Source organism: Prionailurus bengalensis, chromosome A2 (assembly GCF_016509475.1).
Source record: "Prionailurus bengalensis isolate Pbe53 chromosome A2, Fcat_Pben_1.1_paternal_pri, whole genome shotgun sequence".
NCBI classification, from domain to species: Eukaryota; Metazoa; Chordata; class Mammalia; order Carnivora; family Felidae; genus Prionailurus; species Prionailurus bengalensis.
The window spans coordinates 80,971,471-80,987,705 of NC_057348.1; the positions used below are offsets into that span (position 1 = coordinate 80,971,471).

General features: G+C 35.7%; 1 protein-coding gene across 2 annotated transcripts in view; it reads right to left on the reverse strand.

Annotated features, from left to right (window-relative positions):
* The window catches only part of FAM185A (family with sequence similarity 185 member A), a 76,344-nt gene that overhangs the window by 55,549 nt on the left and 4,560 nt on the right, over positions 1-16,235 (reverse strand). For both annotated transcript variants that reach the window (XR_006298469.1, XM_043588676.1), the window contains exon 3: positions 3,694-3,786. Coding sequence is in view for 1 of the 2 variants with exons in the window: in XM_043588676.1 (XP_043444611.1) it covers positions 3,694-3,786 (93 nt within the window). In the remaining variant the exon portion in view is untranslated. The remainder of the gene's footprint in view (positions 1-3,693; positions 3,787-16,235) is intronic.

Consider the following 16,235-nt stretch of genomic DNA (forward strand, 5'->3'; position numbering starts at 1 on the left):
TTATGTTTCAAATATTGAACACAATATAAAATGAAGATATCCAGTAATAATTTCTAATCATCTCTATCAAAGTTCAAACAAATGTTTTATAAGCGTCGAGTGTTAATTATGTCTGAGTGTTAATTACTTTTATGTTGACATAGAAACAGAATCACCAGGAAGGCATGCTACAATTTTGCCTGGCATCAAATTCAAGTATTACACTGGGGTGTTTAAAGAAAGATCGATTTTCAACACATCATCACCACACTAGTGTCATCCACTCCTAATACGTTTTTCAAAAACTGATAAAAAATGAAAATATTATATAAGAAGAATTGAGTTTCAAGAATACTAAAATTTGTAAGTACAAAAAAGAGAAAGAAAAGCACTCAGAGGTTCCACCAGGAAGCAAATTAGAATTACTTCACCCTCTGGATTTGAGATATATAACTTCCTTTTTTAACTTTCAGTAAGTATATAATATGCACCTGATTGCTTCTTATCTACAGTTTCTTTTTTTTTTTTTTTAATTTATTTTTTTGGGGACAGAGAGAGACAGAGCATGAACGGGGGAGGGGCAGAGAGAGAGGGAGACACAGAATCAGAAACAGGCTCCAGGCTCTGAGCCATTAGCCCAGAGCCTGACGCCGGGCTCGAACTCACGGAGCGCGAGATCGTGACCTGGCTGAAGTCGGACACTTAACCGACTGCGCCACCCAGGCGCCCCTCTACAGTTTCTTTTAAGCTAATTATAGATTCATAGGAATTTTCACTTTAAATCTAGTCAAAAAAAGATATTTTACCTACAATTCATTCAAATTTGCGAGAACATAGATATTTCACATTCCTCAGTGTTATAGCATAGGTGTAAAATTCCTGAAAAAAATCTGTCCTTTACCTACAAAGTTTCTTCATGAAAAGCTGCTTTATGCATGGCTTCAAACTCTCCAAGTATTTCCATAAAGCAGACAAGGAGGGACACTCTAGCTTTTTATAGATGGTGAGGCTGGTTTAGGCAATAACAAAAGATAAATACTGAAAGAATATTTGAAACTTAATTAAATTAGCAAAGGAGCACTTTTGATTAGACTCTCCCCACAACCAAATAAAGCCTTTATGAGACTCCTTATGAGTATCTGGAAATGGTCAAGGATTTACTTTGTTCATTAAACTCTAAATATTTTATTTTGTAGAAAACTAGAAAAATGTCCTCCCCTGCTGTACCAAAGCAGATGAAAGCATGTGAAAGTACCACACCTTCCCCACTACAATAATATAGTTATTTTAACCAATCATTCCACAAAATTAACTTCAAAGAAATTCAAAATTCACTGAGGGCCACATATGATGCGCTATATCAGATACAGACTAGAACAATTAAAGATAGGACACCATAGTTTATAGCAAAATGTTGAGGTTCTGATTTATAGTTATTTAATGTTAAGGGAACAAACAGACTCTTTGGATTAAACTGTATAGCTTGCTTATTAACAGAAGCAGCTGTTTAAAGAAAGAACAAAAAGTAGATCCAAAAATTAATACCTTCTTGACAGAGATATTGCTATAAATTAATTTTCTTTTCCATACAAGAAGGAAAGTTTTTCATAAGTTTAGTTACTATAAATCAACATATATAATAAAAATCAAACTTTAAGAAAGTACTGTGGCTTTGTAGCTCAGACTAAGAGAGGTCAAGTGACAACCATGTCATGAATTCATCCAACCATCAGAGGGAATGTATTTCTAGTTTGTCAGTACCAAACTTAGGATACTAAAATTAATGATACTATTTAGAAATAGACACTCCATTTAAAACAACATATTAAAAATACTGTTAAGTGTTTACAGTACTCATTTTATTCTCACAATCTTGTGAATAGGAAAAACAAATAATACCATCTCTATTTTATGAATAATGGAACGAGACTCCGTAAAGTTAACTGGTAGATCTAGGACTAGTCATCTTTCCTGTGTTTTCACTTACCTTTACCATCATCATTATCGTAAATACCATATTAGAGATAACTATGTGCCAGACATTGTTTTAAGTACTTTATCTATACTAACTGATTTAATCCTCATCACAACCCTCTGAGTTAAGTCCATTACTATTATTCCATTTTTTAGAAAACCAAGACACAGAGGTTAAGTAACTTGTCTGAAGTTACAGAGCTTAGTAAGTGGCTGAGCCTGGAATTAAACCCAAGTAGTCTGGTTCTCAATTCTGTTCTCTTAACCAATTCAATATGCTGCCTCTCAAATATCTATAGCACATCTCTGTGGAAGTTATATATTAAGAGTAAATATATAAGCATTTATTTTATATAAAAACCCATAAACTTAGAAATATACTTTAAATATGAACACTATACACAATATAAAGAAAATATCTACATTAACACAACACAAAACTCAATCAGGCAAGAAACAAAATAGTATAATACAAAGTAGGAATAAATGAATATTTAATAAACCATGAAAGTTGGAACAAATAAATAACTAACGAGTGGGAACAGCAGCTAATAATTAAGAAATGATTTTAATTTTTCTTTGATACCTTTATTTGAATATCAGTATGTAATATTCTGGTAACTTAAATCATTTCAATTCACATAAGCCATCATTTAAAGGACAGATTTAAAGGAGCTGCAAAGTTGGGACAATTTCGCTTTTGCACTTCCAAGCCCACAGCAATCCAAGGGGTGAAACTAAATGCCATCTCAAAAAAAGCTGCCACGTAAGGCCAGGCAGTATCTTTCAATACTTTCCTAGTTTAATTTAAAGGATAAATTCAAATGTTTGGGTTTAAACAATGTCCTAAAGGTTCTAAGACACAGGTGATGGAAAATAAAAGTGACAATAGTAGAAACAGTTACTGTTAAAATCTACATTGTTTAATTATGCCAACAATAATTTACCTACAAGATATATTTATAACTTGTCCTCACCAATTATCTCAGAAAAAAGCTGAGTAGAGAATTTAAATTTACAAAGAAAGATTCTCGCAAATTGTGTAAGTGTAAAATAAAAGGTGACCAAGATCTTTCTCAAAGATTTAAAACATTATCCATAATGTTAAGAAAACTGTGATAATTTATATTTCAAAATTACATCTATATTCTTAATAGTAGGCAAAATCACAGAAAGCAACAAAAGTTAACTTAAAAATACAAGCTATTTTAGAACAACCAAAAAATCCCTATAGGTAATAAAAGCTTTTGGAGAACAGTAATGCTAATGGTGCCATCTTGTGGAAAATGCTGAAGAAAGTTGTTTTGAAATTCAACCTTTACTAGTCTAAAGGAAAAGTAAACAGGTCTTAGAAAAATGCTCAAATAAATCTAACACACACACAAAAATTAATCCTGATCATGGCAGTATAACTTAATGATCGATTTTAATCCATGTTCATAAGCATCCCTTTACAACTTGGATTAAACATTTATTATTTAAAGATGTTATTGATTCCAAATAAAGAACTAAAGAACTGTCAAAAGTATTAAGTCACAAGCTAAAATTTAAGTTGTATAATATTTGATCAGTTAAATTTCAAATTTTAATTTACTAATGAACTAAAATGCATTCAAAAGAGGGAATGTTATGCCACAAAGTTTGTAGAACCTACCTACAAGTTGTGTGAGCCAATTGGATACAAAACTGTAATTGCTAAAAAAAAAAAAAAAAAAAAAAAAAAAAAAGTTTTAATCTTACACTTTTATCTGATGCATGAATATTTATATTTCCATAAACTGTTCCCAGACAGATCACTTTGCCTCCTTTTGTTTGAACATGTAATTTTTGACTCTGAAAGACAAATACAAAAATATAGAGGAGAAAATAAATTTGATTGAGACTCATAAAAACATTTCCAACATTTTATACATTTCTTCTTAAATAATAATAAAGCAGAAAAAGGAACCAGTAATAAAACAGAAATGCACTGTTTGGAATAATAACATCAACTAGGAAATAGAGTCAACTGCTATTAAAGGGGTTAAATAAGTCATCTGTACTCATTAGAGAATAAGAAGAGATATTTGCGTGTTCCAGTAACTTCACTGAAGAAGCGTTTGGGAATATAAGACCACCATAACTGGCTAACTAAACATAAATGATGAAGAAGATGATAATAATTACTGTTATTGCTCATCATTATTAATACTTATCATTTTTAATAACAATAGTTATCACTACTTGGCATTTTCTTTGTACCAAATACAATGTTAACTACTTTATATGATCTATGATTTTAATCTTCACAACTCAGAAATAAGTGTTATATTTTTTCCCATTTACAGAGGAAGAAATCCAAGAATCAGAAAGGTACAGGACAGTTAGAAAACAACAAAATATAAATTAACAGAATCAAGCTCTGTATGATTTCAAAACCCACACTCTATGGCTGGAGTCTTTGGAAGAAGGATATAGTCACACTGAGGGCAACAGCCTAAGTTGCCCATGATAAGGCAACAGAAGAATTGAAGGACTTGCCTAGAATGGTAGTTCTCAACTAAACATGATTTTGTCCCCCAGAGAACATTTGACAATGTCCAGAGATACTTTTCATTGTCATAATGTGTGCTATTTGCATTTAGTAGGTAGAGGCCAGGGATGCTTCTAAACATGCTACAGGGCACAGTTCAGCCCATGATAACAGGAAATTATCTGGCCTAAAATATCAATAGTGCCAAAGTTGAGAAACCATTTTCTGTTTTATGCCACAATGGCAGGAGGAAGAAAAGTGACAAAAAAGATATCTTAGTATTACCAAATGAATCAAAAATGCCAAAAGAAAAAAAGAGAGAAATGCAAAGAAACTGAGAGCAGCATAGTAGCTTCTGATTTAAAAAAAATTATATCTGCAGACTCTTGTGATTATTTTGAGTATCTTTATACTTGAACAGTGCCTACAGAAGTCACCATCAATTTTTTTAATGGTAATATACTTTTTATTAAGTTATGAATTTTAATTCCAGTATAGTTAACATATAGTGTTATATTAGTTCCAGATGTATAGTATAGTAATTCAACAATTCAGTACTCATCATGGTAAGTGTAATCTCTATCATCTATTTCCTCTATCCCCCCACTGACCTCCCTTCTGGTAACCATCAGTTTGTTCTCTATAGTTATGAGTCTGTTTCTTTCTTTGTCTCTCTCTCTTTGCTTTTTTGTTTTGTTTTCCTCGGCTTGTTTGTTTCTTAAATTCCACATATGAGTGCAGTCATATGGTATTTGTCTTTCTCTGACTTACTTTGCAGCGTAACACCCTCTAGGTCCATCCATGTTGTCACAAATTGCAGGATCTCACTCTTTTTTATGTCTGAGTAATATTCCTGTGCGTGCATGCGTGTGTGAGCATGTACATGTACATGTGTGTATATGTATACACACACCACATCTTATTTAGTCATGCATGTACTGATGGACACTTGGGTTGCTTCCATATCTTGGCTATTGTAAATAATGTTGCAATCTTTCTAAACTAGTGTTTTTGTTTTCTTTGGGTAAATACCCAGTAATGCAATTACTGGATCATATGATATTTCTATTTTTAATTTTTCAAGGAACCTCCATACTGTTTTTTACAGTGGTGCACCAATGTACATTCCCAAGCACATGAGGGCTTCATTTTTTCCACATCCTCACCACTTGTTATTTCTTATCTTTTTTGATACTAGCCATTCTGACTAGTGTGAGGTGATACCTCATTATGGTTTTGATTTGCATTTCCCTGATAATTAGTGATGTTGAGCACCTTTTCGTTCATCTGTTGGCTATCTATGTGTTTATTTGGAAAAATGTCTATTCAGGTCTACTGCCCATTTTTCCAATGGATTTTCTGGTTTTTAGGTGTTAAGTTGTGCTAAGTTCTCTGTATATTTTGGATATTAACCCCTTATCATATATATCATCACAAATATTTTCTCCCATTCACTAGAACGGTAACAAGGGTGAGAAGCAACTTCTTGAACTTCCTGTCCTGGACAAAACCAAGTTTCTTGTGTCTGATCATGTCAACGTGGGTGAGCCCATCAAGATAATTAGAAGGTGCTTACAGCTGAACACTAATCAAGTCTTCTTCCTGTTAGTGAATGGACACAGCACAGTGAGTGTGTCCACACCGATTTCTCAAGTATATGAAAGTGAGAAGGACAAAAATGGATTCCTGTATATGGTATATGCCTCTTAGGAGACATTTAGAATGAGATTGTCTGTATAAGACTAGAAAAATATGCCTGTTCTAGAATTTTTTAAACCTTTATCAAGGGGGAAAAAAAAAGGGATGTTACCAACTGAGATTGGTCAGTTCATCCAATCACAGATAATCAAACAGTAGTGTTCCTGCATAGGAATTTTAGGAAGTTATTTTCTTACTGCAAGCCAGAAAAACTGAGCTCCAAATGAGCATATTCAGCTTTGGAAAACTACATTATTTAACCTAGGCTGTTTTGTTTTGTTTTGTTTTGTTTTTAATTTTTTTTTCAACGTTTATTTATTTTTGGGACAGAGAGAGACAGAGCATGAACGGGGGAGGGGCAGAGAGAGAGGGAGACACAGAATCGGAAACAGGCTCCAGGCTCTGAGCCATCAGCCCAGAGCCTGATGGGGCTCGAACTCACGGACCACGAGATCGTGACCTGGCTGAAGTCGGACGCTTAACCGACTGCGCCACCCAGGCACCCCTGCCTAGGCTGTTTTGTTTTCAAATTTAGAAGTTCAAAAACAAAATACTTTGCATTCTAAAAAAATATTTTGTTCATAATTTTCTTTGCTGTGTGAAACTTTTTCATTTTGTAATTCTGAGTTTTTTGTTTTTGTTTTGTTTTTTGCTTTTGCTTCCCTTTCCTGAGGAGACATATCCATAAATATATTGCTAGGGCTGATGCCCAAGAGATTACTTCCTATGTTTCCTTCTAGGAGTTTTATGGTTTTAGGTCTCATATTTAGGTCTTTAATCCATTTTGAGTTTGTTTTTGTGTATGATGTAAGAAAGTAGTCCACTTTCATTCTTTTGCCAAGTAGCTGTCCAGTTTTCCCAGCACCATTTATTGAAAAAAAATGTTCTTTCTCCATTGCATATTCTTGTCTTTGTCACCAATTAATTGCCTATATAGGTGTGGGTTTATTTCTGGGCTCACTACCCTGTTCCACTGATCTATGCATCTATTTTTGTGCCACTACCATACTGTTTTGATTACTATAGCTTTGTAGTATATTTTGAAATCTGGGATTGTGACACCTCATTCTTCTTTCTCAAGACTGCTTTGGCTATTCAGGGTCTTTCATGGTTCCATACAAATCTTAGGATTATTTGATCTAGTTCTGTGACAGATGCTATTGGCATTTTGGCAGGGATTGGATTGAATCTGTAGATTGCTTGGGTAGTAAGGATACTTTAACAATATTAATTTTTCCAATCCGTGAGCATGGAATATCTTTCCATATGTTTGTGTCATCTAGCTTCTAATTTTGATTATGAAACTGAAAGTATACGATACTGAGTTTTCAGAAGACAATATTCTAAATGCGCATTCTAAAACTCAAGCACTGATGAGTGAACAATATAAAAGGAACTATGAATATTCTCATCCAATTAGTCATTCAACATGAATATTTCATTGTGTATCTTTTACAATAAGAACCCAAACCATATCATTTTGCTAAAAGGACATATGATAGGATTCCTTAATCTTTTATGACATTTGCACAATTAAATTTATTTGAAATGGTTCACATGTGAACAGATACTAAAGGAAGGTTGTGGGAGATGCAGGAGAGAAGCATCAGAGGAAAAGACCTCAAAAGGGAAGGGCTGGAGAAGGTGCAAGGCCTTAGGACATGTTTACACAGCTGAACACTGCTGAGGCTCATAAGGAACCCTAGAGCCATTAACATTGTCAAAGGCCGGATCCTCCTTCACACCTGACCCTTCCTAGTGATATAGAAACCAGTTAACTCGAAATTCAACCTTGAAAAGCTAAACCATTAGATTGATTAACACACTTGCTTGGCTGACTTTATGCACATAGCCTTTAGCAATTATCCTAATAAAAAGAAGCTTCATTCTGGAGTCAGGGCCTCATTCCCACTAGAGTATGAGGACCTTCACTAACTGCACTTTGTTTGCAGACTCATCTTTTGCAACTCTGGAACAATTGGTGGAGTCGGCAGGATTCAGTGCGGCAAACAGTCTTGGACTACTTCTGTTTACAGTCACAGGGGACCAAAGCAGAGCGGTAGGACAGGGGTAAGTCCCTGCTTTGGGATAGTGAAGTATGGGAAACTCCCAGTCTCAGGATCATGAAGCTCACTCTAACATACTTCGTACTTTATTGCGAAGTTCAGGAATAAAAGTGCAAAGGGGAACTTTTGATGAGCTCTGGTACTTGGTTAAAAAACACTGCTATTGGTTTAATCCTTCTGGAAAAAATCTTTTAAACCTTAAACAATGGAGATTAATTACAAAAACGCTTACCCATGCTCATCAAAATGGAGATATCATTTCTTTAAAAGTTTGGTCTTTTATGCTCTTTGAGATGGCTTTACAGCCTTTACAGTCTGACTCAGAACAAAATATTATTTCATCTAAATTAAAAACTCATCAAGAAGAAGGAGATGAATTGGATTTTACATCTGATAGTTTTGAGGATGAATCTTCTTCCAAAGGAATCAAAGCCATATAGCACCTGAGGAAAATACTTTACCAGAATGGCCTCCGCTGCCACCCACAAGTGATGATTAGAGCCAATTGTCTCTGGCTAGTCTACCTCAGGATAGAGATTTTAAGGAATATTCCCAAGCAGCTGCCAAAACTCCTTTTGTTTCGGGGAACTTCCTGTCTTCTCTGGCCCAACAGAGGCTGCCTAATTCCACTAAAGGAAAACAAAAACAAACCAAACAAATAATACAAAACAAAACAAAAATCGGTATCTGCATCGTCTATCTGAGCTGACAGACTTTAGAACCATGTGAACTCTTTTCTTTGCCCTCTGCGCCTCTGTCTGCCTTCAGGAAGATGTACGCTGTCAAAAGGCAAAGAAAACACTTCCTTAAACTTTAAATTTCCTCACTGGTTCCACAGGAAAAAATTAACAATGATAAACTTTTAAGAAAACACAGATAAAATATTAAGATAGACATGTCTTTTAACTTTATTCTACCAAGGTTGAGATAAATGGAATTTTTAAAATATACTGGTGTAAGGTTAAAATTCCGCTTTTCTCTCTGTTCAAAAAACAGAGTTTTCTTTGACTGTTCTGCTCTTGATAAGACAATGTAAACAAAGGTTTTTTCTTTTCTCTTTGCCAAAAACACCAAAGCTTTAGGTTTCATCTTTATCAAGTCTTTGATTGCTTAGGTAAAACTTTTCAATATTAAAGGAACTAAGTTTTGCTAACAACTATATAATGCTATACATTCGCCTTTAGGATCTTTTATTGACACGTTAATTAAATAAATAAAATTTTAAGATTTATAATAATTTACAATCCTATTTAGGATATGCTTTATAATAACATCCTAAGGTTATAACAAACTTCCCAGGATTTAAATGGTAAATAAAACATATTTAGTATTTAAACTGATTTATATTTGTTGGATTTGTCTTTCAAATTATCAACTTTAAATATAAAACTTTATTCTACTAAGGTTTATTAAAGGTCAAATAAACTCATGTTATCTCTGTTCCAATCTGTTAACAAAAGAATGACTTAAAGTAATGGTTAACTTTGTTTGCCTCATAGTTTTCATGGGTAATTGTTAAGATACCTTTCAAAGTCTTTGGTAACTAAAACATTTAAGTTTTGTTTGCATGATAAATTGAGATAAATTCATTGGATATCTAATGAGATAAAAAGCTAAGACAATAATTACTAAATATGGGCCTTTAGAAAAAGGCACAATAGGCCTTATTTTTGAATGGAATAGTCTTACACTTAAAGGTATTCATATGCATCCTGGTGTTATTGACTATGATTATGAAAATGACATTCAAGTTATGATATCAGCCAATAACCCTTATACTATTCAACCAGGAGATAAAATTGCTCAATTACTTATTCTTCCTTACACAGTGGGCCACAGCAATCCTGTTATCAGAACTGGAGGTTTTGGCAATACTGGAAAGCAATTATATTGGCAAACTTTTTTGAAAGATCCTCGTCCCAAAATACATCTTAAAATTAATAATAAATCTTTTATAGGATTAGTAGACACTGGAGCTGAGGTTACCATCATATCTGAAAAGTTTTGGCCTTCATCTTGGCCTGTTAAGAACATACCTGTAATTTTTACAGGACTTGGCTTCTTGGAATAAAAAGAAGTCAACAGATTATGAGATGTGAAGGACCTGAAGATCAGATAGTAACTCTTAAACCCTATGTGGCTAACATTGCCATTAATCTGTGGGGTAGAGATTTACTTCAACAATGGGGTGCATATATTAATATCCCATCTATATCTACTCAAAATAAAAATATAATATGTGCCATGGGATATGACCCACTGAAGGGATTAGATAAAAATCAACAAGACATTAAAACACCCCTCGAGATTTTCCCCAAACACAAAGCCACAAGGCTAGGATATCCAAATTTATCCTAGTGGCCACTGCCAAAGAACAAAAATATGCGCTGCCTTTAAATGGCTTAATGATGAGCCCATATGGATAGAGCAGTGGCCGCTTCCTCAAGAAAAACCGGCAGCTTTAAAATCTTTAGTTTCTGAACAATAAGAAGCGGGACATATTGAACCTTAAATTAGTCTCTGGAAATCTCTGGTTTTTGTCATAAAAAAGAAATCTGGAAAATGGAGAATGCTGACTGATCTCTGAGCCCTAAATAAAATCCTACAACATATGGGGGCTCTACAGCCTGGCCTTCCGAGTACAACCTGCTGCTATCCCTCAAGATTGGAAAATTATAATTATTGATCTTAAGGATTGTTTTTTCTCCATTCCCTTAAACCCTAAAGATTCGGAGAGATTTGCATTCTCCGTTCCTGTAATTAATCATGAGGAGCCCATAAACAGATTTCAATGAAAAGTTTTAACTCAAGGAATGTTAAATAGTCCTACTCTTTGTCAGCTTTTTGTTGCAGAACCTCTCCGATATTTATGATCTCAGTTTCCTCATGCTAAGATCATCCATTACATGGATGACATCCTTTTAGCTTTACCCTAACGACATGATTGGCATGCACTCTTTTTAGCAGCTCAGGCAACCCTCTCAAAATATGGCCTCATTATTTCAGAAGACAAAATTCAATTTGAAGATCCCTTGTTCTATTTAGGTAAAAAATTAGTACAAAATTCAATAATGCCTCAAAATGTTCAAGTTCGTAGAGATACCTTGCATCCTTTGAATGATTTCCAGAAGTTATTAGGAGACATTAACTGGTTACATCCTACTCTAGGTATACCTACTTATCAACTGACTCATCTTTTTGATGTACGTAAAGGGGATTCCAATTTAAATAGCCCTAGAAAATTAACTCCGGAAGCATCCCAAGAATTACAATGGATCGAACAAAAAATTGCTTCCAGTCAGCTTACTCGAATTGACCCCTCACTACCTGTTTCCTTGTTAATTTTACCATCACCTCATTCTCCTATGGGAGTACTTTGGCAGGCTAATGGAATCACAGAATGGATATTTCTTTCCACCAAAGCCTTTAAAAAAGTATCTACATATTTAGACAAAATAGGAATGTTAGTTTTTTTTTTTTTTTTTTTTCAACGTTTATTTATTTTTGGGACAGAGAGACAGAGCATGAACGGGGGAGGGGCAGAGAGAGAGGGAGACACAGAATCGGAAACAGGCTCCAGGCTCCGAGCCATCAGCCAAGAGCCTGACGCGGGGCTCGAACTCACGGACCGCGAGATCGTGACCTGGCTGAAGTCGGACGCTTAACCGACTGCGCCACCCAGGCGCCCCTGGAATGTTAGTTTTTAAGGGTTGGGAGAAACTTAAGGAAATAACAGCCCACGACCCTGAGACAATTATAGTACCTCTGTCTCATGCACAAATATCCATGGCATATCGGCAATGCATTTCATGGCAACTTGGAGTTGCAGATTATATAGGTCACATAGACAACCATTATCCTAAATCCAAATTAACTGAATTTATCAAAACCACCTCCTTTATCATGCCTCGAATTGTACAATCAGTACCTGTAAATGGACCTAATTATTTTACAGATGCCAACAAATCCAGTTATTCTGCATATTATGGTCCTACTTCTAAATATGTAAAATCCCCATATGCTTCAGTACAAAAGGCTGAACTCTTTACTCTTTGCCATATTTTTATTACTTAAGGATGTATCCTCCTCCATCAATATCTTAACGGATTCAGCCTATTCTAAACAAATGATTGAAAATTTGGAAACCATTAATATTTATTCAGATGGCTCAGAATGGTCTTATTTTTTTGAATACAATATTGTCTCCAACACCAATCCCATCCTATATACATTACTCACAAATGATCTCATTCTGGGGGCGCCTGGGTGGCTCGGTCGGTTGAGCGTCCGACTTCGGCTCAGGTCATGATCTCACGGTCTGTGAGTTCGAGCCCCGCATCAGGCTCTGTGCTGACAGCTCAGAGCCTGGAGCCTGTTTCGGATTCTGTGTCTCCCTCTCTCTCTGCCCCTCCCCTGTTCATGCTCTGTCTCTCTCTGTCTCAAAAATAAATAAACATTAAAAAAAAATTAAAAAAAAATACCTTTAAATAAAAAAAATGATCTCATTCTGGCCTCCCTGACCCCTTGACAGAAGGAAATGTTACAGCGGATTCCTTATTGGCAGCTCCTATTATTACAACACAAGATTTTCACAATCTGACTCATCTTAATGCTAAAGGCTTAAGTAAACACTTTTCTATTTCCCTTAAACTAGAGAAATTATCACACACTGCCCCACTTGTGGGCCTATTGTCATTCCTCCATACTCTCAGGGGGTTAATCCCAGAGGTCAACAACCTAATGATTTATGACAAATGGATGTTACTCATGTTCTGCAATTTGGTCGCCTTGCATATGTATGTGTATCAATAGATACATATTCTGGTTTTGTATGGACTACACCTTTGTCAGGAGGAAAAACGGCCTGTGTTATTCAGCACCTTTTAGAAGCATTTGCCACAATGGGACTCCCCCAGAATCTTAAAACTGACAATGGCCCTGCTTATACTTCTCACACTTTTCTTATATTTTGCCAAAACTGGGGGATTTATCATACTACAGGCATTCCTTTACAATCGACAAGATCAAGCTATTATTGAACATACTAATCATACATTAAAAACCATGTCACAAAAACAAAAACTTGGGGATATGACCTTGAATCCAAAGAATCAATTAATGAAAGCATTATTTACACTTAAGTTTTTGGATTTAAGAGGTGAACAAAAGCTCACTGCAGCTGAAAAACATCACACAGTCTCTAATACCAGACCCTTTGTACAACCAATATTTTGGAAAAATGATAATAACCAATGGTGCCCTGGGTATGTTAAATTGTGAGGTCGAGGATTTGCTCTTATATCCACAGATGACGGGGCTATCTGGCTCCCAGCCTGGCAATTAAAACCACAATATGAACAGATGGACGAACAGAAAAAGAGTTGACAATTTTCGACCACTGGACCTGGAGCAAAAGATTACAAAAAAAAAACCAAAACAAAACAAAGCCAAACCTCTGACATGGGGTCAGATGAAGAAGATGACTCTAGAAGCAGAACAGATCCTCCAAAAAACAGGAACACCTAAGCCTCTACTACTCTGTTCATTGCCGTGATGTCGGTTCTTACCCTAATCGTGAGCACTAAAGAGAATCACACATATTGGGCTTATATTCTAAATCCACCTCTTAATAGATTAATTACATGGGATGATCCCTCTTTCCCAGTTTATGTAAATCATTCAGTCTGGTTGCCTGGACCTTATGATAATAGAGGCCCATTTAAACCAGAAGAAGAAGGAAAATAATCCCTGAATATTCTGTAGGTGCAGATGGGCCACCTATATGCTTTGGAACAGGTGAACACTGTGTTACAGTTCATTCACAGGCATGGATAACAAAAATACCCAATGGGACTAATGTCTCTATATTGTGCTTATTACAGGGAGTCTCCATGAGAAGTCAAAGAATTACATAGGATCACCCTCCTAAATTGCCTCGATGTCAATTAAGAAAGATTATAAATCCTGAGGAATGGGTTAATTGGGAGCTCTGTAGAGGAGAGATTAATAGAGTTCTTCTTAATACTTCCAAAGGAAGCATCATGAATTGGGCCTCTGTAGGCTCTGTTTGGACCAAATACTCCAAAAGAGAGCTCCGATGGCGTCGATATCAAGACGACATCATTTCAGATGTAACATCTGAACCCATTGTATGGCATGAAGGAGGGATGGCTCCCCCCAGCCCACGTTTACCTGATGCGCCAGTTCATTCAGAACTTTGGAAAATTAGTACTGGATTATTAGGCATGGCCACTTGGAAAGGCCACTTAATGAATATTTCAAATAAATTCTCCATCTCTTTTAGATTAAATGAGACTCACAAAATCCAAGCATGTGTCAGACTTCCTTCTCTGTTTATATTAGGCATGCCTCATTGGGACCCTGATAACAATCTTCTTACTTGCCATAATTGTTCTTTTGATACTTGTCTTAATTCTACTATTTCTCTTAACCAGGAAAAACAAAGCTTATATAACCTTAAGGCACATAATGGGGTTTGGATGCCTGTAATCATGGATCAGCTTTGGCAACACTCCCCTGAAATGTTACTCATGGATGAAATATTGAAACATATCTTACACTGCAGCCTACGGTTTGTAGCTTTACTGGTAACTGCTGTACTTGGGATTATAGCTATTACAGCAACAGCAGCAACAGCCGGTTTTGTGCTACATCAGACTGTGCAAACCACCCACTTTGTACAAAACTGACATCAAGATTCAGAAAGGCTGTGGAACAGCCAACGGATGATCGATAGCTGAATAGAGAGCCAATTATCTGACTTGCAACAAGCTGTTCTTTTTCTAGGAGATCAATTGATTAGTTTACAACAAGAGATAAAGCTTCAGTGTGATTGGAACATAACCACCTTTTGTGTCACCCCCATGTATATAATCAATCTAAGATATCATGGGACCTGGTGCGTTGACACCTTCTTAATCAAGGCAATACCTCTGCTGATACAGCTCAATTACAAAAGGACATTTATGAAACATTCAAAAATAAACTTGAGATGATTTCTGGTGCTCCTTCTCTATCTGAGATAACTAATAGAATCTCGGAATTGAATCCAATGACTTATATAAAACCCTTAAGCTTTTCTGCGATTGGTATTTTTATATTAATCTTTGTCTTATTACTTTGCATATACCTAGTCTGGAGAAGAGGACAGCAACGAAGCGGAGAATAGGCTCTTTGCAAGAGCCTCTGTCTTTGCTTTCCAGCTTTGCCAAATGAAAGAAAAGGGGGAGATGTGGGAGATGCAGGAGAGAAGCATCAAAGGAAAAGACTTCAAAAGGGAAGGGCTGGAGAAGGTGCAAGGCCTTAGGACATGTTTACACAGCTGAACACTGCTGAGGCTCATAAGGAACGCCTAGAGCCATTAACATTGTCAAAGGCCGGATCCTCCTTCACACCTGACCCTTCCTAGTGATATAGAAACCAGTTAACTCGAAATTCAACCTTGAAAAGCTAAACCATTAGATTGATTAACACACTTGCTTGGCTGACTTTATGCACATAGCCTTTAGCAATTATCCTAATAAAAAGAAGCTTCATTCTGGAGTCAGGGCCTCATTCCCACTAGAGTATGAGGACCTTCACTAACTGCACTTTTGTTTTCAGACTCATCTTTTGTGATCCGGCCATACTTCCTGCAACAGAAGGTATGCAAATAAAAGTGGCTGCAAAAAACAAATGATGTAAAAATTTTTAAATGCATCAAATTAAACATGCTAGTTAGTGTTTATGAATCTAAAAATGAAAATGTTTTGCAATTATGAAGCAAAGGTGACTGACTTCTCTTCAACAAAATTATATGCCGTCAAAGTTCACAAAAGTACTTGACAATGCAAGTGTAAGAAGTAGCAGTAGAAATGAAAAGCTAGCGCCTATCAGAGATGTAGTTGAAATCATTTAGAGCTGAGACCAATCTAATTTTAAGAAAATTAAATAAAAAAGTGTTATTACAGGAAGCTGGATGGCTCAGTCGGTTAAGTGTCTGACTT